A 23,288-nucleotide genomic window follows, 5' to 3' on the forward strand; every position below is an offset into this window, starting at 1 on the left:
TTTGCTCAGCTTTTAACTGGGCAATTCTATTGTTCTTATGGCTTCCCTGGTGTCTCAGAAGGTAAAGAATCCTCCTGCAACGCAAGAGACTTGGGTTTGATCCCTGGGTCAGGAATATTCCCTGCAGAAGGGAATGGCAATTCACTGCAGTATTCTTGCTGGAGAATCCCATGGACAGAGGCACCTGGTGGGCTACAGTCCATGGGGTTGCAAAGAGTCAGACATGACTGTTCTTATCGTTCAGCTGTCCCATGTGTTTTTAATCTAGATGAAGAAGTCCTTCCTAGGGACTTTGGAGCTGTCAGTGGCCCAAGTAATAGTGGCCTGACTGAGCCTGTGTCCCTGCCACATGCCCTAATACTTAAACACACATGCCAGGCCCCTGAGAAGCGGGGTTAGGAGACAGCAAGCAGCTGGTCTCCCCAAAAGGGAGTAATTAAATAGTTCTTGAGGGAAGGACCGCTAAGGCAGGGCTGCAGGTCCAGGGACTCGTTTAGGGCAGGGGGCCTCACTAGGCTCCAGTTGGAGTCGCCCCCACCTCTCCTCCCTCCGATTCCCAGCACCAGAGGTTCTCACCCCAGGTCGAAGGTTAGCATCACTAACCTCTGAGGAGCTTATAAAAGTGAGTTTGAGCAGGCCTTCCCCTCAAACCCCAGACCCTCTGGGGGTGTCTCTTGGGAGGCTACATCTTTGAAACGTGCACAAGTAACTCCAAAGCGCAGTCAAGGTTGAGGACCACGGTTGAGGGATTCACAAGATGCCCTGACCTGACTTGAACTCGGTGCGTGCACTGGGTTTTGCGTGTTGCAACCTTGTTTGACTGGTTGGCAGGGGGAAGAGCGCCACGTGTATTTCTGTTCTACGGTCTTTAGATCCTGGGAGAAACGAGGACACCGCCCCCCAAACCGTCCCAGCAGGCACGGGGCGTGGCCCAACGCCACCACAGGCCCGGGGGCCTCCCAGACCGCCCCGCAGGACTACGCGTCCCCCCACTGCCCCCAGCAATCCCCCCACCCCGCGCTCTCCAGCCCTCCTCCAACCACGCGCCCCCCATGCGCGCCCCGCCCGCGAGGTCCCCCGCCCCTGCCCAGACCTCGCTGACCCCGCGCCCCCGCGCGCCTCCTCCCCACCCCCGCGCGCCCGGCTCTAAAGTAAACAGCAGGGAGCGGCGGCGGCCCGACGGTGCTGCTGCGGACTCGCCTCCTCGGAGCAGCGGGCGAGTCTAGCCATGGCCGAGGGCGTGCCGCCCTCCCGGTTGGGCGGCGCGGGCGGCCGGGGCCTGCACAGGGGCATCATCCAGTGGTGAGCGGCCTGGGGGCAGGGGGCTCCCGGCGGATGGGAGGGGAGGCGGGGGGGCGAAGAAGAGGGCACAGCTTCCTCCGCTACTGCCCCTGGGACCTCCGGCCAAGTGCCAGGGGCCACCGCCTGCGCCCGGGGCAGATAAAAGGCTCGAAAGGACAGCCGTTCACACGCAGGAAGGACCAGCGCTTTCTAATGTTGGTGGGATAGGTCTAGACACACACACACACACACACACACACACACACACACACACACACACACAAAATCGGCCATTTGGGTTTCCCACCTGGGGGCTACTTTGTTGGTCTGCCAGACACACACACACCATGACCCACGGGGGTTTCCCACCTGGGAGCTCCCCGACGGTCACACTTCCCTGCAGGAAGTAATCCAGCCCGCCCTCGAGGGGCTTGGTGGTGGGTCTGGGCTTCCATCTACATGGAGAGCACCCAGCTAGGCCAGGAGAGGAAGTGTGTTCTCTGACTGTGCCATTCTGCCTGGGAAGTTCTCTAATTTAAGGCAAAGCCGTTTTTTTAGCTCTAACAATGCACTCCACATTTGCTTGTGAAGTTCACTTCTGGCTATTTAAAGAGAGGAAGAAGAAACTGGAAGAAAAACACCACCAGCCCTTGGGACTGATGAACTCAAGGGTTTGTAGCTCTTCCTAAGTAGCAAAATAATTGAAACCAGCCCTAAAACCTTCGCTTTAGAAGGTGAACAATGAGTAGACAGCTGATTACTTCTCCTTTTAAGTTTTAAGGCGTATTTCTTCAGAAAGACTTTCTGAAAAGTTTCAGTGGGTGAGATAGAAAAATGAACAGTGTGTTTGTGATTGGAACCCAAAAAAGTCTTAATTGGTCACCCCTTTTCTCCAAAAGGCGATTCTTGACGTCTTTTCTCTGGCATAAGAAAGAAAATAAAGAGAATAAGTATTTTTTAATGTTTTAAAATAATTTTAAAATTTTAAAAACAATAACCACAGTACACACAGTATTTTCCAAGTGTTACAAGCAGGCCTCTGCTTCTTTCACACTTACTCAGGCCCCTCATCATATCAGCAACCTTCTTACAAAAAAGGGCTCTGAGGAGGCCGTTGTCAATTTTCAGGTCACCCTTTAGTCAGTTAGACTTTCTAGGACTGGAAAAAGTCTAGAGACTTGAGAGAATGATTCGAGATTCAAAAAAAATACCTGGAGCTTCTCCTCGGGTCTTTTGTAAACTGGTGGGATGCAGGCTGCCCACGAAGCTGGTGCCCTAAAGGCAGGATGGTGTTCAAGGCCTGTGTCGCCAGTTTTGCCCCCGCAGGCCTGGGATCCCTGGGTGGGGTTGCGCTCTTCAGGCTTGGGAGGGCAGGAGGTGAGGAGGGGCAGAGTTTCCCCAGGAAGACTGCTCTTTAGGCATCCAGTCTATGAGGTGCTAGAGAAGACTCTTGAGAGTCCCTTGGACTGGAAGGAGATCAAACCAGTCAATCCTAAAGAAAATCAACCCTGAATATTCGTTGGAAGGACTGATGCTGAAGCTCCCATACTTTGGCCACCTGATGCAAAGAGCAGACTCATTGCAAAAGACCCTGATGCTGGGAAAGACTGAGGGCAGGAAGAGAAGGGGATGACAGAGGATGAGATGGCTGGATGGCATGAAGAAGTTAGAACCCTTGTGCACTGTCGGTGGGATGTAAATTGGTGCAACCACTATGGAAAATTATAGCGAATCCTCAAAACATTGAAAAGAGAACCACCGTGTTATCCAGCAATTCCCCTTGAAAGCAGGGATTAGAACAGATATTTGTATCTCCATGTTCATAGCAGCGTTATGCACAATAGTCAGAGATGGAAGTAACCCAAGTGTCCATCAGTGGATGGATGGATAAACAAAATGTGGTCTATACATAATGCACTATTTTTCAGATATAGAAAGGAAGGAAATTCTGAAGCAGACAGCAACATGGATGAACCTTGAAGACATTATGCTAAATGAAAGAAGCTAGTTCCCAAAGGATAAACACTGTGTGATTTCAGTATATGAGGCACTGAGAGGAGTCAAATGCGTTGAGACAGAAAGAAGAATGGTGATCGGCAGGGGCTGGGGGGCTTCCCAGGAAGTGCTAGCAGTAAAGAACCTGCCTGCCAATGCAAGAACCTTGAAGAGATGAGAGTTCGATCCCTGGATCAAGAAGGTCCCCTGAAGGAGGGCACGGCAACCCACTCCAGCTTGCCTAGAGAATCCCATAGACAGTGTAGCCTGGTAGGCTACAGTCCGTAGGGGTCACAAAGAGTCAGACATGACTGAAGTGACTTAGTTCGCGCACACACACAGGCAAGGGCAAGGAATGGCCGGTACAGAGTTTTAGTTTTGTGAGAGAGCCAGAGTTCTCTGGATGGATGGTGATACACAACAAGGCACCAACAATTTCACAGTAATGAGAAGACAGTTAATGGCACTGAACTCTGCATTTTAAAATACGCTTTATGGTATATATATTTTATCAGAATTTTAAAAAATGAACAGTTAAAAAAACAAACAGAACCCCTCAGTTTGTAACAGAGCCAGCCTGGTGTCCTGGAGGATGTTAGAAGATGGCCTTTGCAGATGTAACCAGTTAAGAGGAACTCTCACTGGCCTTGGGGGCACTGGAGTGGAGCATCCATCCACAGCCGAGGAAGGCCAAGGGTTCCTGGCAGCTGCAGCAGCGAGGAGGGAAGGATGGAGCACATGCTCCCCCAAGCCTTAGGAGGAACCGACTTGGCTGACACCTGGTTTCTGGACTGTCAGCTTCCCCAACTGTGACAGCATACATTTCTATTGCTTAAAGCCACCTGGCCTATGGTAGTTTGTTACCTGAGGAAATCAAGACAGGGTCAAAGCTTCCCCCATCCCCGTATGTTGACTTTCCTCCTTCCAGGAAGCAGATGGGATTAACAACTGTGGCCTGTAGTTTGCAAGGACCTCAGCGTGCCTCATCCCAGAAAATAAGCCGTAGGTCATCAGTAAGAAAGGAGATGCATTGTTGGTAAAGTGTTAGTCACTCAGTCGTGCCCGACTCTGCGACCCCGCGGACTGCCACCCACCAGGTTCCTCTGTCCATGGGATTTTCCAGGCAAGGATACTGGAGTGGGCTGCCGTTTCCTTCTCCAGGGGATCTTCCCAACCCAGGGATCGAACCCGGGTCTCCTGCAGTGCAGGCAGATTCTTTACTGATTAAGCTACAAAGGAAGCCCACATTGTTGGTAAATTCCCTGCTAAAAAATGCTTCTGTGTTTAAAAACTGTGCTGGCTTCACCAAGGAGGGAAAGTCAGGGGTATGAATTGGGAGATTGGAATTGACCCATATATACTACTGATACTATGTATAAAATCGATACCTAATGAGAACCTACTGCATAGCAGAGGAAACTCTATTCAGTGGTCTGTGGTGACCTAAATGGGAAAGAAATCCAAGAAAGAGGGGACAGATGTATATGTACAGCTAGTTCTTTACCATCTGAGCCATCTAATTTTGATCCCTAGGTCAGGAGATCCCTGGAGAAAGAAATGGCTACCCACTCCAGTATTCTTGCCTGGAAAACCTCAGGGACAGAAGAGCCTCATGGGCCACTGTCTGTGGGTTGCAGCTAATTCTGCGTGGCTAGTTCACTTTGCTGTACAGCAGAAACTTATGTAACTGCAAATCAACTACACTCCAATACAAATTGATTTTAAAAATGAATCAAAATATAGTGGCTGTCCTAAGTCACTTGGGTTTAAAAGTTATGTAAACAACTGTTTCAGAGAAAGAGGGGGAGGGGAGGGCTGTGCATACATGTCCCAGGTCACAGGCGCATGGGGACCGGGAAGCCACATGAGCTCCAGCTGTCACCCCCAGGGGTATTGACTCTGTGGGGGCAGGGGGAGTGGCCTTGTTTTGTGTCCTGGTGAGTAAATAATCCTCTGTGTCATAGTTACAGAGATCTTGGCTGCCACCTTTGTAAAGTTACATGAAGCAGTGTCTGCTGAACACAATAATTTGGGCTTCTTATTAATATGCCTGCACACCAAAAAGATATAAAAGCAACAATACTGCACCATGTTGGAAGTCTAACGTCACAATCAACTTATTGATACTTAACTCTGGGCTAAGCACAAAAGGGTACATTGCAGATACTGACAGATTAGCCATGGTGTTCATTCAGTAAACTAAGTATGTTTCATTTAGTTAGATCCACCCTTGTCTCTGACCCTTATGAAAGCATCCCCTTCTAGAATCACTGATGCCAGCCTCCTCTTCCTGCTCTTCCTCCCCGCCCCACCCCAGGTTGGTTGACAATTTCTGCATCTGCGAGGGATACAGTGTGCCTCGCTGCCTCATGTATGAGATTTACGTGGAGACCTGTAGGCAGAATGCTCAGAACCAAGTCAACCCAGCCACATTTGGGAAGGTATGTTGTGAAGATAAAAATACAGTGTCCACTGAGTAAAAAAGTATGCAAGTTATTAATAATCAATGAGGAAATGCTGAAGAGTCGGACACGACTGAATGACTTCCCTTTCACTTTTCACTTTCACGCATTGGAGAAAGAAATGGCCACCCACTCCAGTGTTCTTGCCTGGAGAATCCCAGGATCGAGGGAATCTGGTGGGCTTCCATCTATGTGGTTGCACAGAGTCGGACACGACTGAAGCGACTCAGCAGCAGCAACAGCAAGTGGGTATAACCGGCTTCACCCTGGAAACCAGCCAGATGATTAGCCTACTTCCTCACACCTTCCCAAAGCCATCCCATCCTTTGTCCACACTTCATAGTGAGAGGCCAGGAAAGGGAAGGGTGGGGTTACATTCACCAGAGAGAATGCAGCTCTGGCAGCCCCAGAGACCCCCGGCGCTCAGCCAGGCTTGCTGGGTCATTGTTCCCTGCATAGACATGCCACATCTCAGGACCCCAGAAGCACTAAGAGCTGCCTTGTGAGGTCAAACAGCTGATCCTTCCCACAATTTGCTCATATCTAGAGAACTCTTGTGCTCTCAAAGGTTTCTTCTGGAGGTTAAGAGCTCTGTCAGGGGCTTTGTTTATACCACGCAATATGCAGCAAATGTTAGCACAAGGATGGCCCATCTGAGACCCTCTACATCCAAGAAATATTCATTGAGCAACTGCTACTTCAGCACTGTTTTAGATGCCGAGAGTACAGCAATTAACAGAGAACAGAGAGAAATTCCTGCCTTCACTGCACTTATTATTTTTTTAATTTAAATTTACTCTATTTATGTATTTATTTTGTCTGCACGTGGGCTTTCTGTAGTTGCAGCAAGCCAGGGGTTCTCTCTGCTTGTGATGCTCGGGTTTCTCAATGCAGGAGCTTCTCTTGTTGCAGAGCACAGACTCTAGAGTGCAGGCTCACTAGTTGTGGCAGGTGGGTGTAGTTGGTCTGTGGCATCTTCCCGGATGGACCAAGGGTCAAACCCATATCCCCTGCCTTGGCAGGGAGATTCTTAACTACCAGTTCCTGTGTTTATTATTAGTATATTATAGTTGATGGTGGCAGATAAAGAATATAAAATATGTAGTTATTAGATTGTGTAAATGGAGAAGGTACTGGCACCCCACTCCAGTACTCTTGGCTGAAGAATTCCATGGACAGAGGAGCCTGGTGGGCTGCAGTCCATGGGGTTGTGAAGAGTAGGACATCACTGAGCTACTTCACTTTCACTTTTCACATTCATGCATTGGAGAAGGAAATGGCAACCCACTCCAGTGTTCTTGCCCGGAGAATCCCGGGGACGGAGGAACCTGGTAGGTTGTCTTTGGGGTCGCACAGAGTCGGACACGACTGAAGTGACTTAGCAGCAGCAGCAGATAGTGTAAATGCTGAGTAGAGTAGAAAGAGTTAAGGATCCACGTGTGTGTGCCTGTGTGTGTATGTATATGGATGTGTGTGTTAGGGGAAGGCCTGTAATTCGAGGGGAGGCAAGAAGTAACTTTTGAGTCCAAACTTCCAGGAGATGAAACACTGAGTATGGGGCTATATGAGCAAAGAGCAGAGCAGGCAGAGCCAACGTCAAAGACGCAAGGCAGGAGGGGGCTGACACAGCAAGGAGGCTGCAGTGGTTGGAGGGCAGAGACCAGGGAGAGAGGATCAGAGGCTCAGCTCTGGCAGGTGGGAGAAGCCCAGGTGTGTAGGGGTCAAATCCTGGGTGTATTTGAAGGACAGCCAATAGGATTTGTTGATGGAAAGAATTAATAGAATCACAGAGCTTAATTGTTTTAGCAATAATAGCTTTCATATTGCTTCATATTTACTTTCCATCTGGTTTTCAAGAACAGACAGAATCTACTCAAAACAAGTTAACAGGATACTTTTGATTGTTATCATTTTTTAATTTTCTTTTGGCCACACTGGGTCCTAATGCTGGCGGGGGGCTTATCTAATTGCAGCACTCAGGATTCATTGCCCTATGACGTGTAGGATCTTAGTTCCTGAGCAGGGATCGAACCTTCATCCCCTGCAATGGAAGGTGGATTCTTAACCACTGGACCACCAAAGGTCTTGAAAGGAGAATTTTTTTAGAGGGATATCTCATTTAATCCAATTGCAAGAAGTTTGACCAGACCTCATAGAATCTAATCTAGTACTGCCCAATAGAAATGTAATAGGAACCAGATATATAATTTTTAAATACTCTAGATTTTCCTCTTAAAAGTTTTTAAGGTGAAATTGATTTTATAAATTTTAAATTTCACCCCAAATATCCAAAATACTATCATTTCAAGATGGAGTCAGTATTTAAAACTCACTGAGTTGTTTTGTTCATTCTTCTTGCTAGATCTCAAAAATCAGATGCATTATTTTACACATAGTTGTTCAGTCACCTAGTCGTGTCCGACTCTTTGCGACCCCATGGACTGCAGCACACCAGGCCTCCCTGTGCCTCATCATCTCCCGTAATTTGCCCATGTTCATGTCCATTGTGTTAGTGATGCTGTCCAGCCATCTCATCCTCTGACACCCTCTTCTCCTTCTGCCCTCAATCTCTCCCAGCATCAGGGACTTTTCCAGTGAGTTGTCTGTTCGCATCAGATTACCAAAATACTGGAGCTTCAGCTTCAGTATCAGTCCTTCCAGTGAGTGTTCAGAGTCGATCTCCCTGAAGATCGACTGGTTTGATCTCCTTGCTCTCCAGGGTACTTCCAGGAGTCCTCTCTAGCACCGCAGTTCAAAGGCATTAATTCTTTAGTGTTCTGCCTTCATTACAGTCCAGCTCTCACAACCGTACATGACCACTGGGAAGACCATAGCCTTGACTGCATGGACCCTTTACATGTACAGCCCATCAATCAGACCAGCCCATTTCAAGTGCTCAGTGGCCACTTGTGGCTGCTGGGTCGCCTCTCAGACAACCTAGACTAGATTCTGAGTCACCAGGCATCTCCTCTCTCCCTCTGGTGTGTCTGTAAACCACTATGATGCTGCTTCTCCTTCCAGGCCTGCTCCAGGCCCCATCCCAGAAGCCAGCGTCCTCCCCCAGTGTTACGATTTCCCATGATGGCTGCTTGTATGGTGCTTGCTTTCCAAGATGCTTTACTTGACCTTCTGCCCCAGGCCCTGACTCTGTAATGATCTGCAGGCAAGAGAGGCCGGCAGGAAGGATGGGTGGGTGGGAGGAAACAGTTGGCTTCTTTAATGCCTGGTCTTGTGACAGCCGTCAGCCGAGGCAGGTAGCGTTAGAAGTCAAGGAACAAACCATGAGTGAGTAAGGTCAAGGTTCCCACAGCCTGCTACAACGCGGGGGCAGTTGACTTCATTATGGACTTCATTCAATTGACTTCATTCAGACTTCTTTCCACCTGTTATTCCCTCAAAAGTATCCTGTATTCCCAAAAGACCTTGGAGGTCACTGGTCTAACTGCATATCCAATGACAAGCCCTTCAAAGTCACCTCCAACTGGGAGCTTTGTATGAGAACAGAATGCCCTCTGGGGGCAGAGAGAGGCCTGGGACTCAGAGCTGTGAGGGGGCAGCGTGTTTCTCTGTGTCCGTTACAAGGAAGTGACTCTTCCCCTGGGCAAACAGTCCTCCCCCAGGATCCGTGCTTGGCAAGCAGAGCACAGGCGGATGGAAAGCCACCTGGCTCCTTGCAGGCCTTGGGGCAGCTCACAGCCTGCTGGATCAGACCCCCACTGGAGCCCCCTAGCTGGTGCTGAAGTGACCTGGGGATAAGGAGCCTGCTCACAGGCCACAGAGGTGTCAGTCCAGCCTCCCTCTGGCTTCTAGTCTTTCTTCCCTTCCTGTCTGCTGCCTTTCTCAGTGTTCCTCAGTGGACAGAGTGGAACTGGCTCCTGACATGCCCTCACTTTCCATGCACTCATGGCCTGATTCTCTCAGGTTCTTTTGTTCTTTTAAACAATATGATAAGCATCTGTGAAGCCACCACCCTATAGGAACCATGTGGCCAGAAACCCCTCTCCCTGCCTTCCCCAGCTCCTGGGAACCATCAACCCCTTCATCATTATCTTGCCTTAAGCATATTTTTTTAATTTTGGGGGCTGCATTGTGCATTCTGTGGGAGCTTAGTTCCCCAACCAGGGATGGAACCCGTGCCCCTGCATTGGCAGCGTGGAGTCTTAACCACTGGACCACCACGGAAGTCCCTTTCTTGCCTTTTTAAAAAGAATCTTAGTACATTTATATCATTTCTTTTTTCCTTAAACTTCTGATCCCCTTAACCCATTTTGCCCATGCCCCACCCCTCCTGTGACCTCTGGCAGCAACCAGTCTGTTCTCTGTGATCAGTGAGGTTTTTATTTGTTTGTTTTTAGTTTCGCTTCTGTTTTGTCACTGTTTTTTAGATTCCACATATAAGCAAGATCATACCATCTTTGGCTTCCTCTGCCTGACTTATTTTATAGATTGCATTTCTTTCAAAAAGCCCGGTTTTCATTTTTGTGGCTTGACTTTTTTTGGAAGGAAATCATGCTATGTGTCATCTTTGGGGACTTGTCCACTTCCTCTTACATCAAGACTCCTCTACATCGTTTGACTGCTGTGTAATAGTTCAGTTGACTCGTTCGCTCTCCTGCTGATGAGCATTTGGGTTGTTTCCCAATTTTGCTGTTATGAATATTCACATGTGTCTCCTCCTGTGCACGTGGAGCTGTTCTCTTGGGTGTGTGTCTGGGGGTGAATTTGCAAGCTGATGGGTTATTTGACATCATTTTCTGAAATGATGGCTCCTGTTGGGCTCCCATTGAGAACCCATGGGCAATTCTGTGAATTCCAGTGATGTTTCCAAAGCACTGATATTCACTTCTCCACTGAATATTCTTGGCTCCCAACTTTTAACTTCCCTGCCCATTTGTTTCATTATGACTTCAATGTATTGGTGTTTCTCTTCAAAGATAGGTTCCCCAAGGGTACAACTCAGTGTCTCAGGAGGGCTCAGGACGGAGCTTTTATTTTTATTTTGTTTTACTTGTTTGGGTACTAACCCTTTTATCCTTCCCTGCCATTATGTTGGTTTCATTTAAAGCTTGTGGTCAGCAAAAGTTTTTTTTTTTTAATCACTATTTTTAATCACCATTTTTTTTTACACACGAATTAGAAGTAAGGTGGCTCAATGATGAAGAATCCATTTGCCAATGCAGGAGACACAAGAGATGCGGCTTCAATTCCTGGGTTGGGAAGATCCTCTGGGGTAGGAAATGGCAACCCACTCCTGTATCCTTGCCTGGGAAATCCCATGGACAGAGGAACCTGGTGGGCTACAGTCCTGGGGGTTGCAAAAAAGTCGGACAACACCAAGAGACTGGGCACAGGCCTCCCAAAACTGCTTTGTAAACTGAAACACTCCAGATAAATAGAATGTCTTGTCCTTGTTATCAGATTATTGTCAAGCAGATGGGTGTTGGAACCCAAGAGTGGCTGTTTCCTTATTCCAAGTTGTAGCTTCTTAGTTCTGACCTGCTGAATCTTCTAGACTCAGAGTCATCCAGCTGTGTCAGCTGCTGAAGCTCACACGTAGCCCTCCCTCAATAAATCAAAAGTGATGTGGGCACGAATGAGGTGTTAGGCTCTGGAGCTCCCTGAATGTCTCTGGGTGAGGTCTTCCAACCCACCAGGAACTCCCCAGCTGTCTTATCATTCAGCCCACATTTTGCCCTTTCATCACTCAACATATTGGGACACTTCCTCTAAGGCTTTTGAGTCTGGGCATCCTGGCACTACAGCACTTTCCTTATCTGGCAGCCTTATCAGATGGGAGTGGGGTGACTTGAGCTTGACACATTTGGGCTCTGGATCATCCCTGCCTCCTTTTTTAAGAAACCTAAGGCTCCTGTTCAAAACCTCTCTTCAATTTCCTTCTCAGTCGTTTCTCATCCAGGGTGGTCCCACTGCAGTGTTCCAAAGAAAGTGTTAAAAAGAGCCTCCGGTATGATCGCGGGCATTTGTCCAGTGTTTTTGATCTTCCGACTTCCTTTCAAATCCATCCCCCAAGACACTGGGGTCCTGGCTTTCAGTTCCTGTTGGGAATTTGCCCAAAGAATGAGCCAGTTCAGTGGTGCTGGTCTTGGAAAGGGACTCTGAGTTGCTGAATCTGTGACTCAAAGAAGGGAGAGGAAGGGGAAAAGGATGTGATCCCAAAGCTTGTTTACAAGAGAAATAGCAAAATACCCACTTCTCACTTCCTGCCTCTTCCCCTGGGAATGGAGTTGATTCCAGGTTCCACACAAGTTCCTGTGCAGATGTTGGGGTGTTTCTTGCTCTGCTCCACAGTCCCGGGTACATGTCGGGTCATCTCACTCCCAGTGCAAGTAACAGGCTTACGAGGATGAGGAAACTTCCCAAACGCTGACTTCATTTTTTTTAAAGTAACATTTCCTGATGCTTTTCTGATTATGAAATAATACATTCCCTTAATAGAAAATGTGGAGATCAAGAAACGTGTACAAAATAAGAAGGCAAATGTTGGCCGTGGCCTCATTGTCCAGAAATGCAGCCTGACCTCCCTAGAAATGTTGGGTAATACAAAGCCCCATTGTCATTCTGGTTTACCAAAGGGTACCTGTCTAACAAGGTCCAGCCGCATGTGACATCCACACACTCTGAGTTAAAGTGGAATGGTTTCCCCAATCCTCCAGCAAGGTTTCTCATGAGCAGACTACTAGGAATGGGGACCTCCTTTTCCTCCCTCCCCTCTCCCACCACCTCTCTGGGTTTTGGGAGAAGTAAAAGTGGACAGAAAATTTCTACCACACTTCTTCACATTTGGGGGCTAGGCAGACCCTTGTCTCCTGGTCCCCCAAGGGGCTTTTGCAGAGCAACCCTTGAGAATGTTCTAGAATGCATCCCTGGCTTTAGTGAATGACTCATTCCAAAGCCTGACTGCCCATCCTGGGGCCTTGCTAGGCAGAATCTGGGCCTTCTCACCTGTCAGCTCTGTTTTTTTTTATGATTTTTTTTTTAATATGGGCCATTTTTTAAAATTTTCTTAAAAGTTTTTTATTGAACTTGTTACATTAATGCTTCTGTTTCATGTTTTGGTTTTTTGGCAACGAAACATGTGGGGTCTTAGCTTCCTGACCAGGAATCAAACCCACATCCACTGTATTGGAAGGTGAACTCTTTGCCCCAGGACTGCCGGGGAAGTCCCCTACCTGTCAGCTCTTTATCACTTGTGGCCAGCGTCTGGCTGTGGAAACTTCTCAGCCATTTTTGTCTTGAACAGGCTGTGGGTGTGTTGGAGCCAGGGCAGCGACCACACTCCTCAGCCTGCCCCCAAAGCCACTGGCCAGCTGTCTCTCATTGACTTGGAGTCCTGTACCCAAGCCAGACGTTGAACGCAGGGGCCTCAACATCAGTCCTTGATGCTAATTCTTGAATCTTCTTCCCCAGGGTCTGAGGTAATTGGACTACCCCATCCTACCCACTCTTCACAGGTCAAAGGGTGATCTGAGGGAGCTCTGAGGGAGAGGCTCTGAGGGAGCTGTGAGCAAGATAAGGTCTGCAGGAGTGCTGAGAGAGCAAGGCTCTGAGGGTGGGAGGGCTGGCTGAGGGAGCCAGGCTTTCAGGGAGCTCTGAGTGAGAGGGTCTGAGGGTCTGAGGGGGCTCTGATCCAGAGACTCTGAGGGAGTGCTGAGAAAGGGAGGCTTTGAGGGAGCTCTGATCCAGAGAGGCTCTGAGGGAGCCCTGAGTAAGACAGGGTCTGAGGGGCCAGTGTGGGAGAGAGGCTCTGAGGGAGCAAATCTGGGGGAGCACTGAGGGAGGGAGAGTCTGGGGGAGCACAGCTCTGGGGGAGTCCTGAGGGAGCACGGCTCTGGGGGAGCTGGAGTGAGGGATGGGCTGCTGGTCTGAGGGAGCTCTGATCCAGAGAGGCTCTGAGGGAGCACTGAGCAAGAGAGGGTCTGATGGTCTGAGGCAGCTGTGAAAGAGAGAGACTTTGTGGGATCTCTTAAAGAGGGACTTTTTTGAGACAGCTCTGATTGAGGGAAGCTCAGAGGGAGCCACGACGAAGAGGCGTCGGGGGAGCTCTGAGTGAGGAAGGGTCCTTGGGAGCTCTGAGTGGAAAAGGGTGCGAGGGTGAGGGAGCTCTGGAGGTTAGTTGGTCGGAGCTAGCTCTGAGGAAGAGAGGGTCTGAGGGAGCTCTGAGTGAGGGTGGGTCTGAGGCAGCTGTGAGGGAGGGAAGCCCTGAGGCTCTGAGGGAGGGAGCTTCTGAGGGAGCCTCTGAGGGAGCTCTCCAGTCAACGGTTTCATGTCTGTTTCGGTTCTCCTTCCTTGATTTGGCCTCATGACTTTGATGTTAATTGTGCCAGACCGAAAGCAATTATACTCCAACTAAAATATATGTAAAGTGAATATGGAAAAAAAATAACGTTCCAGACCTGCCCTCCTCTCCCTTTCTGTGCCTCCACACCTGGTCCGGCCGGGCGAGGGGAAGTAGGGGAGCCTTCCTGTAGGAAGAGACAGGCAGGAGAAATGTTTCATGACATCCAACCCTCCCACTTGGAAGCTGAGAATAAAAGAGAGAGGAAGGCAGACCCAGAGACGTAGAGAATATGGAAGAAATCATTACATGGCCGCCTGGAACATCCTGCCCTCCTGCTCTGTAGTTTTGTAATTTTACCAGAATACAGGATTTCCCTTTCCAACAGTCATGCACTTGGATACTGTGTTTGTCACAGACCTTTAGACAGAACAGACTTCTGGTTTTTAAAAAATATAATTGGTAATAGATATCATATCAGTGCTAACAATGTACATCAGAAAGATAGTGTGTAGGGAGGGAGGTGGGAGGGAGGCTCAAGAAGGAGGAGACATGTGTATACCTATGGCTGATCCATGTTGATGTTTGACAGAAACCAATACAGATACTGTAAAGCAATCATCCTTCAATTAAAAATAAGTAAATTTTTTTTAAAAAAAAGATAATGGGGATGGGGACTTCCCTGGTGGTCCAGTGGTTAGGACTCTGCCTTCCCAATGCAGGTTTGATCCCTGGTTGGAAAACTTAAGATTCCACAGCCACTTGGCATGGCCAAAAATAAATAAATAACTGATGGGGAGATGAAACATTGAGTCAGAAGTAGCTCTCATTTAATATTTTGTAACATTTGCTAGCCAAATCTTTCAAATGAAAAGTAAATGAATAAATTTTAAAATGCCAATCACATTGGAAAAAGGAAAGTAGCATGATGGACTGTTTTGCAGTGTTAGTAATGCCCTGGTTTTAGAGGATTTTTAATGACAAGGGGAAATGTTTACAGTACAAGGTAGGGGAAGAAAGTGGAAAGCAGAGCTGCTGACACAAGAATTGTGACGATGCCAGTATTTCCAGTGTAGACTTGCAGAATCCACTCGCACAGCGAGGCTTTGGGAAAAAGTCAGGAATGAGCTGCGTTGGAGTTTACATGGTGGTTTCCTTGGAGTGCTGTGTTTTCTTCTTTATACTTGTCTGATTATTCCAAATTTCATTTATTTATATTTTCTTTATGATTAGAAAAGAGGGACTACAGTTTAAACATGGCAAGAGATGAAGCTGAAAGTTCTATTTCTAAAGTTTAAAATTGCAACTTTAAATCTAACTTATTCTTTTAGCTCGTGCACTTGGTTTTCCCTGATCTTGGCACCCGGAGGCTGGGAACAAGAGGCAGTGCCAGGTAGGTTGATCATTTTGGTTTTATTCTAAATGTTAAAAACACACATTTTGAAAAATCACAAAATGGATGACCAAAAAGTGCAAAACTAAACAAACTATAAATATCAAGTCTTCCCAAAGAATGTCCATAATTAAATGAAATTCCCAGTGCCTGGTACAATTCAGATGATGCCAGAAGTGAATTTGAGTCTCTGTTTTCTCAAGAGATTGTGTTAAAGTAAAAAGTCACAGTGTATTTTTCTGTTTCAACACTTTCAGTGTTTAGACATGTAAATGTCTAATAGTTAAGTAATGATAGCCCTAGAACAATAAAACTATTTTAATTACTCTTTGAACTAAAATTGCTAAGTGTTCCATCTAATTCACATATTTGAATTATATTCAAGAAACCAAAGTACCCAGGTGATATTTTTAACACAAAAGGAAATTCCAGCATTATCGGGTGCATCCTGTTACAATTATCACTCAGTTATCATTGTTACTTGTTGTTTGTTTTAAATCAAGAAAAGTCAGGAGAAATCAGTGAGAGCCAGAAATCACTAAGAAGGGACAGAAGCCAAGTTAGGGAAGGACTTGCCACCCATGAAGGAGTTGAAGGCATGGGAAGTGTTTGCCAAGTTAAGCATTGGGCAAGAGTTAATTTGAAAAAAAAAAATTTGTTGGGCTGCTATGAGCCCATACAAGCTGCTGCCTTTCCTGGGCTTAGCAGAGGAGGAACCAAACTTCCTTCTGGGGGTTTGAGAACCTGAGTCCATTCAGCAGAGGGAACACTGGCCTTGGTCTGCATTTCTTTGAGAAAGTCAATGGCAGAGACGACAGGAGGCTTTCCCTGTGGCATCCCTCAGATTCAAGTGTCATAAGTCGGGAAAGCAGAGGAGGACATACACGTACTTGCTTCAAAGCCGATGCGTGTGAGATAGTATGAAATGGTCCACCTACCAGAGCCTGGTCAGGCTGAATGACTGACTAGCTTTTCCTGCTAAATGGGGTCAATGATGAAACCCAGAGAACAGCTCTAAGTCTTCCTTGGCTAGTCTGTCCTGTCTCTTCTCTAAAACCCACTTAGTGGTTTGATACCATCTTTAAGACCGTGTTTATTTTTCAGGTATCATTACGATGGAATCTGTATCAAGAGAAGTTCTTTCTTCTATGCCCAGTATTGCTACCTTCTGGGTGAAAAAAGGTGCCCCAGGTTAGTACCTGTCACTTAGGTATTTTGGTCTTGGTCATAGCCTGATTCCTATTAGGACCATTGGTACTTGCTTTGACTTGAATTGGCTCTTTGAAGCATGCACGTCACATCAGCACACCTCTGACATGGACAACGTCAATCTCTGGCAACATCGTCTGCCAGAGAAACGTGTACCGCATTCATTTCCTCAGTTATGGATCATTTTCATCATCATCTCAACGGCCAGGGCCATTTTGCACCATCTTTGTTCTTCTCCTCTGTCAAATTTGACAGAATTGGCCACGTCCTTCTTGAAATTTCCTTCAGCCCTCAGGACTCTGAGTCATCCAGTCCCTTCCCTAGAATGAGCCCTTCTTGGTCTCCTGACCTCTCCCCTCCCCACCAGGACAGGCATCTCCCAGATACCGGGCGCTTCATCATTAATGATGCTTTTCCTACGCTTTGACCCCAGGACACCGCCTTCTTTTCTTTCACCTGCCGCTCCCTCCATGGACGAGTCCTCCTTCTGAATCACTTCTCCTGCTCCTCATCTCACCCACCCCCAGGGATGTTCTATTTGGCCATCTCCTGGACGTTTCCATGCAGAGGACCCATTGGTCCCTCCCACTGAAGACGTAGAACTTTAACTTCATTCTCTCCCTCCCGTCACCTCTGCCTCGTGACACCCTCAAATCCCAAGAGATAGAACCTATGCAGAGGGTCACCCCAGAGCCCTCCCTGACTCCCCAGGTCACAAGTCCTGTTAATTCTCCTCTCCTGGATCTCCTGATGGCTCTTCCTGGTTACAGATGTTTCCTGTGTGTCCTCGTCATCTCACATCAAGATTATTTTCATGGGTCCTGTGTAAGCTCCCTCCCTTCACCTCACCACTGTCTGAACACAGCCATGAGACTAACCTGCCCCTAGTTCTTCAGTTTTCCTCTCTCTTGCTTGGAAATCTCAGGAGCTTGCTCTTACCTCCTGTGTAGAGCCTACAGCCCCCTCTTCCCAGACTGGTGACCGTCCCCAGCTCCTTCGGTAGGCACTTCTCATCCATGTTGCCAATTCCTCCCGAATGCACAGCCTTGGTTTCAGCCATGCTCGCTTTGCTCTGAGGACATCAATCAAATGCGTGTCTGTCTTGGCTCCCCATCATCCCATCCTTGCAAGACGTCATTCCTTCTCTCTCAGTCCAGCTATCCGTCCAACCGCTTGGATGAATCCCCAGGGAATTACAGAGTGGGGAGCAGGGGGGCGGAAACCATCTCAAAGGGTTCCATACTGTGTGATTTCGTTTATAAAACATTTTGAAATGACAAAGTTTTTTCTTCCTTTCTAGTTGAAGGGTAGTTGATTCACAATGTTGTGTTAGTTTTCAAGTGTAGAGCAAAATGATTCACACACACACACACACACACACACACACACACACACACGTTTTCATATTCTTTTCCATTATGGTTTATCACAGAATATTGACTACAGCTCCCTGCGCTCTACAGCAGGACCGTGTTTATCCATCCTGTGTATAATAGTTTACATCCGCTAATCCCACCCCCCAAATCCATCCCTCCCCCACCCTCCTTGTCTTTGCGTCAAGCCTGTTCTCTATGTCTGTGACCCTGTGTGTGTCTTGTGGATTTGTTTGTTTGTGTCATATTTCAGGTTCCACAAATAAGTGATACCATGTGATATTTGTGAAATGGCAGAATTTCTGGAATGGAGGACAGCCTCCTCCTTGCTGGGAGTTAGGAACGTTGGGCTGAGGGAGCAAGAGATGGTGCAGCCACCGTCACCTTGTGATGAGACACGCACTGTCTCAGCCGCGGTGCCGGAGGCAAGCGTTTCCATAGGCGAGCTACATGCCCACATGCAAAAATGAGTTTAAGTAACACTTGGGAAATCCGAGTGAGATCAGTGAATTTGTATCAGTGTCAAAACCCAGATTGTGATATTGTACTTGAGTTTGGCAGGATGTCACCATTGGGGGAGATCAGGCAGAGGTAAAATGGAGCTCTCTGAATGATTATTTTATTTTTTATTGGAGTATAATTGCTTAATAGTGTTGTGTTGGTTTCTGCTGTACAATGAAATGAGTCAGCCATAGGTATTCATATATCCCCTCCCTCTTGGACCTCCCTCCTTTCCCCTCGCCCCATCTCCACCCCTCTAGGTCATCACAGAGTGGAGTCAGAAAAAGAAAAACAAATACCGTATATTAACACATATATGTGAGATCTAGAAAAACGGTGGTGATGAACCTATTTGCAGGGCAGGGGTAGAGACACAGACATACAGAACAGACATGTGGACACAGCAGGGGAAGGGGAGGGCGGGGTGAACTGAGAGAGGAGGACTGACGTACAGATACTGTATGTGTGTGAAACAGACTGCTGGCAGGGGGGCCTGCTGTTAGCGCAGGGCGCTCAGCTCGGGACCCTGAGTGATTTCTTACCCCTGCTACCTACATTACAAATCATGAATCAAGCCTGACCCTTCAGTCCAGGAAAACACGTGATGGCAGGTCCTAGGAAGTGGCCAGTCTTCTGCCAGTGTCTTCTGCTGGCGTCCATTCCCGCTTCGGCAGTTAGAGTCCAGATTGTCCCTGAGTCTCAGAGCCCTCCTCACTCTGGCCTCTGTGTGTGTGTGTGTGTGTGTGTGTGTGTGTGTGTGTGTGTGTGTGTGTGTGTTGGGGGCCGGGGGGCTGGACAGGTAGCACAGATGTTCACCTGTGCCCTAACCAAGCACTCCCCCTCTGTCCTCACACACCTGGAAGTAGGCAGGTCGCTGTGTCTGCCCAGGGCACACCCTCAGGTCCCGCTGTTAGAGCTCACTTGCATTCAGAACCCGGAGGGGATCCCCCAGCCAACCACAGACCAGCATCTTCCTTGTTCCCCAGAGTGACGGCTCCAGTGAGCCAGGCGCTTCTCTGAGGGTGCAGGCAACTGAGGTCTGATTAGCACTTTCCTGCTAATATTTGCCTCAGGAAGGAAAAGGCATCTGGATTTTTCAAGGGCATCTTGTGTTGTGTTTTTTTTTTTTGTTTTTTTTTTTTTTGTCTGGACCTCATGTTAAGGAAAAAAATGGAAACCTCGGATGAGAGCATCAGCATAGAGATTTGGCTGGGAGCCAGGCTGGTGGCTTTAAGGGACTCTGGGGGTTTTTCACTTTCTCATCACTGCCACCACCAGGCACTGCAGAAAAAGCAGGTAATCTAATTACAATCAGTTTAGTCTTGAGATAAGCCCCTGTCTCCTCCCTGTCTCCTCATACCATCCCTCAGAGCCCTTTCAGAGGAGAAACTCTACTGTCAGCTCTCTGCCACCACCCACCACGCCCTGTCCCTGACGCCAGCGGCTTAGCAGGAGGACAGGATCCCTAGCCAGGGACATCTTTCACTGGACTCCTCACAGGCGGCCCAGGAGCAAGCAGCCCGGGAGCCCCGGCGTCTGTAGCGTCTGTTTTCCCTGGAGGTGAGGGCGGACAGGGGTGGACGACCATGTTGTGGTGGGTCCCACTGAAAACTGCTGAGGCAGTGTTTCCAAGAAGAGACCAAGATTTGATCTGCAAAACCAACGAGCAGCTTGAGGCTTTTTTTTTTTTTTTTTTAGGAAAATGACTATAAATATGCAGTGTGTGCCAGATGCAAAGGGGCCCTTTCCTAACTCCAGGGTACTCCTGCCCTGCTCCCCTCTCCAGGGTAACATCTTTATACAGGGAACAGACCTCCCCAGATCCCAGTCTTGTTTAGCTGGCAGCTGGACTGAGCTCTGGACCAAGGTCTAAGCGCTGACCTAGAAATTCTTGGAGGATGGAGGCCAAAGTATAAAATGCTCTGTTATCGTCAGGGGAAGGGGAGGGAAATGGAGAGAGAGTGTGTGCCGTCACATCTAGAGAAACAGCTCTGCTTAACGTGTTTATTCTCTACCTCCTAAACACCATTCCTGGCTGACATATCACAAGGAAAACTTTGTCATTTTCCAAATAGATGAGACCCTGGTCTATCTAATGTGACTTCTGAGATTAGTGGGACAGAGGCCCAGGTTTCTCTCAGGACATATGAAAACTAGCCCTTGCCCTCATCCGTCCCCCAGTCCACACACACGCACACACACAAACACACACACTGACACACACACACACACACACACTCACTCGCTCACTCACTCAGCTTTTCCAACTTAGCATATTAAAAGCCTGTAAAAAGCTTCTAAAATTGGGCCTTCCCGAGTCACGCCTGCCTTTGTTCTCTGTGCCTTTGTTCCTCTGCCAGCTCATGAGCTCAGGGGGCTGCCTGGCAGCCTGCAGAACCCAGGACCTTGGGTCCATGGCTGTCTGGTTGTGCCCAAGGGAGCAGAAAGGCTCCAGTTTATCTTTCACATTCATCACCCTGGGAGGGCGAGTTCAAGGGAGCCGTCAGCCAAGCGATCGTGGGCACCACAGACCCAGAACATCTCGGTGACTCTGTGGAGTCTTTCCCGTGGAGTCCACGTGGCCCCAGCGCCTGCAGGAGATAAACCCTCCTGGGGCCAGCCCTCCCCTCACAGCAGGGCTCTGCTGAGTCCCTGGCGGCCTCCTTCTCAGGTATAATCAGGGGTCCAAGTTGCAACCCGCACTTGGGCCGTGTCCACCCTGTGCTTTGCAAGGCTGGTTGGAACTTGTTAAGGTGTTTTGTTTTTTAAAAAAAAATAGGCATTACCTGGTTGTTGTCTAGCAGCTCACAAAACATAGGCGTGGAGGATCCCGCCCTGGACTGCACCCTTGCTGGGGGGAGATTTGAAAAGCAGATGAAGCTCCCAAACCATCTCACCTGTTCAAAGCACCCCTCACATTCTCCTCTCCAGCCCAGACGCCCAGACAAGGTGGCATGCCATCTGCCGAGGAGGCCTGGCTTCCGGTTGCTGTTTTCCCTTGTGAACGATAGACTTTCAGCAGTTTCAAAGGTGTCCCGTTAGATCATCATTTTGTAATTAAGTTGCCCATAAAAATCTAATGGGAATAGAGTTAAGCAATGTAAAAGCAACAGCCCCCAGCACAGAAAATAAGGAATCCACGCCACTCAGCCACACTCAGCCAATCCAGTTTAAAAAGAAGGCTGTTCTTCCTAAATGGGAAAAGAATGAAAAAGAATAGATATATATATGTGTATAACTGAATCCCTTGGCTACACGCCTAAAACTAAGTCAACTTTGTTAATCAACTATGTGCCAATATAAAATAAAATAACCAGTGAGGACCCACTGAATAGCACAGGGAACTCTGCTCAATATTAGTAATAAGCTAAATGGGGAAAGAATTTGAAAACCAGTAGACACATGTATATGTGTGTATATATGTATGTCTATAAAACTGAATCACTTCGCTGTATACCTGAAGCTAACACGACACCGTTAATCAGCTATACTCCAATATAAAATAAAAATTTTTTAAGTTGCTCTTTTCCACTTTGTTTCAAAACCCTCGCATCTTCCTTTGCCCTCCTCGTGTACATTATTCATTACCACACATACGTGTGTCTTACAGCAGTGGTCCCCAACCTCTTTGGCACCAGAGACCAGTCTCATGGAAGACAGTTTTTCCATGGACTGAGGTGGGAGATGGTTTCGGGATGGTTCGAGCGCGCTGCATCTCCTGTGCACTCTATGTCTATTTTTATTGCATCAGTTACACCCCGGGTCATCCAGCATTAGCTCCCGGAGGTTGGGGGACCCCTGTCTTAAAAGATGGAAGCGTGGAAGAGGAGGTAATAGTGATGAAGATGTGAAGTCAGAGCTGGGTTTCTGGCTCTGGGAATTGTTTCTTGTTTCCTGTACGTAACTGGGGAAAATAATGAATTATTATCCGCTACCTACTGGATCGTTGTGAGGAGTAAGGGGGAGTGAATAAGGCACTCAGCGATGCGTAAATGCTCAGTACATTTTAGTCGTTAGTGTCATTGTCTATGTGCTTAGTGTGATCAAAAGTATATTAAGTAAAGCTTTTTGCAATCATAAGACCTATCCTGATATGAATACATACATTGACTATTTAACTTGAGATGTAAAAGTATCAAGTTGATAAAAAAAAATTAAGTGGGAAAAAAATATATCAAGTTGAGAGGCTTCCCTGGTAGCCCAGTGGTTAAGACTCTGAGCTCCCAATGCAGGGGGCACAAGTTCAGTTCCTGGTTGGGGAACTAAGACCCCACATGCAGCATGGCACGGCCTAAAATTTAAAAAACAAGTTAAGGGTGTCTTGCCCAAGTTCATTCCCTGGGTCAGGAAGATCCCCTGGAGGAGGGAAACAGCCACCTACTCCAGGATTCTTGCCTGGAAAATCCTATGGACCGAGGAGCCTGGTGGTCGCAGGGTCAGACACAACTGAGCAACTAACACACACTGCTAACCAAAAACAGAGTCGTTGATTCATGTTCTTTGAGTAAAAATGGAAATGAAGTCCTTCGACGATGAGGAGATGAAACACCTTCCCTCCGCAGTCTGAGGCTGAACAAGTCCGGGACGTGAATTCGGTTTTATTACATTTTTATCTTCTTACCTTTGCGCTTGCTTCCCGTTGTTGTTTCACTGCTGTTAGGGTGATTTGCAAGGGCAAATGATGATGCCAAAATGATGCAAACGAAAGTCTGGATTAATGACAAATGATGTCAGAACCTGAGAATGTGGATGCAAATTGTAGTTAAGCTAGAAGAAAG

At 47.8% G+C, this 23,288-nt stretch overlaps 1 protein-coding gene across 2 annotated transcripts in view; it reads left to right on the top strand.

The window, feature by feature from the left end:
* Positions 1–1,148: 1,148 nt before the first annotated feature.
* RFX8 (regulatory factor X8) overlaps positions 1,149–23,288 on the top strand; it is a 52,190-nt gene continuing 30,050 nt past the window's right edge. The window contains exons 1-4 of one of the 2 annotated variants that reach the window (XM_012173753.5): positions 1,149–1,302; positions 5,594–5,717; positions 15,366–15,427; positions 16,532–16,618. In XM_012173753.5, the coding sequence (XP_012029143.3) occupies positions 1,229–1,302; positions 5,594–5,717; positions 15,366–15,427; positions 16,532–16,618 (347 nt within the window). In that variant the 5' untranslated portion in view covers positions 1,149–1,228. Of the gene's footprint in view, positions 1,303–5,593; positions 5,718–15,365; positions 15,428–16,531; positions 16,619–23,288 lie in introns of those variants that run through there. The other variant, XM_042246410.2, reaches the window with a different exon arrangement.

This window comes from Ovis aries, chromosome 3, assembly GCF_016772045.2.
Source record: "Ovis aries strain OAR_USU_Benz2616 breed Rambouillet chromosome 3, ARS-UI_Ramb_v3.0, whole genome shotgun sequence".
Classification (NCBI taxonomy): domain Eukaryota; kingdom Metazoa; phylum Chordata; class Mammalia; order Artiodactyla; family Bovidae; genus Ovis; species Ovis aries.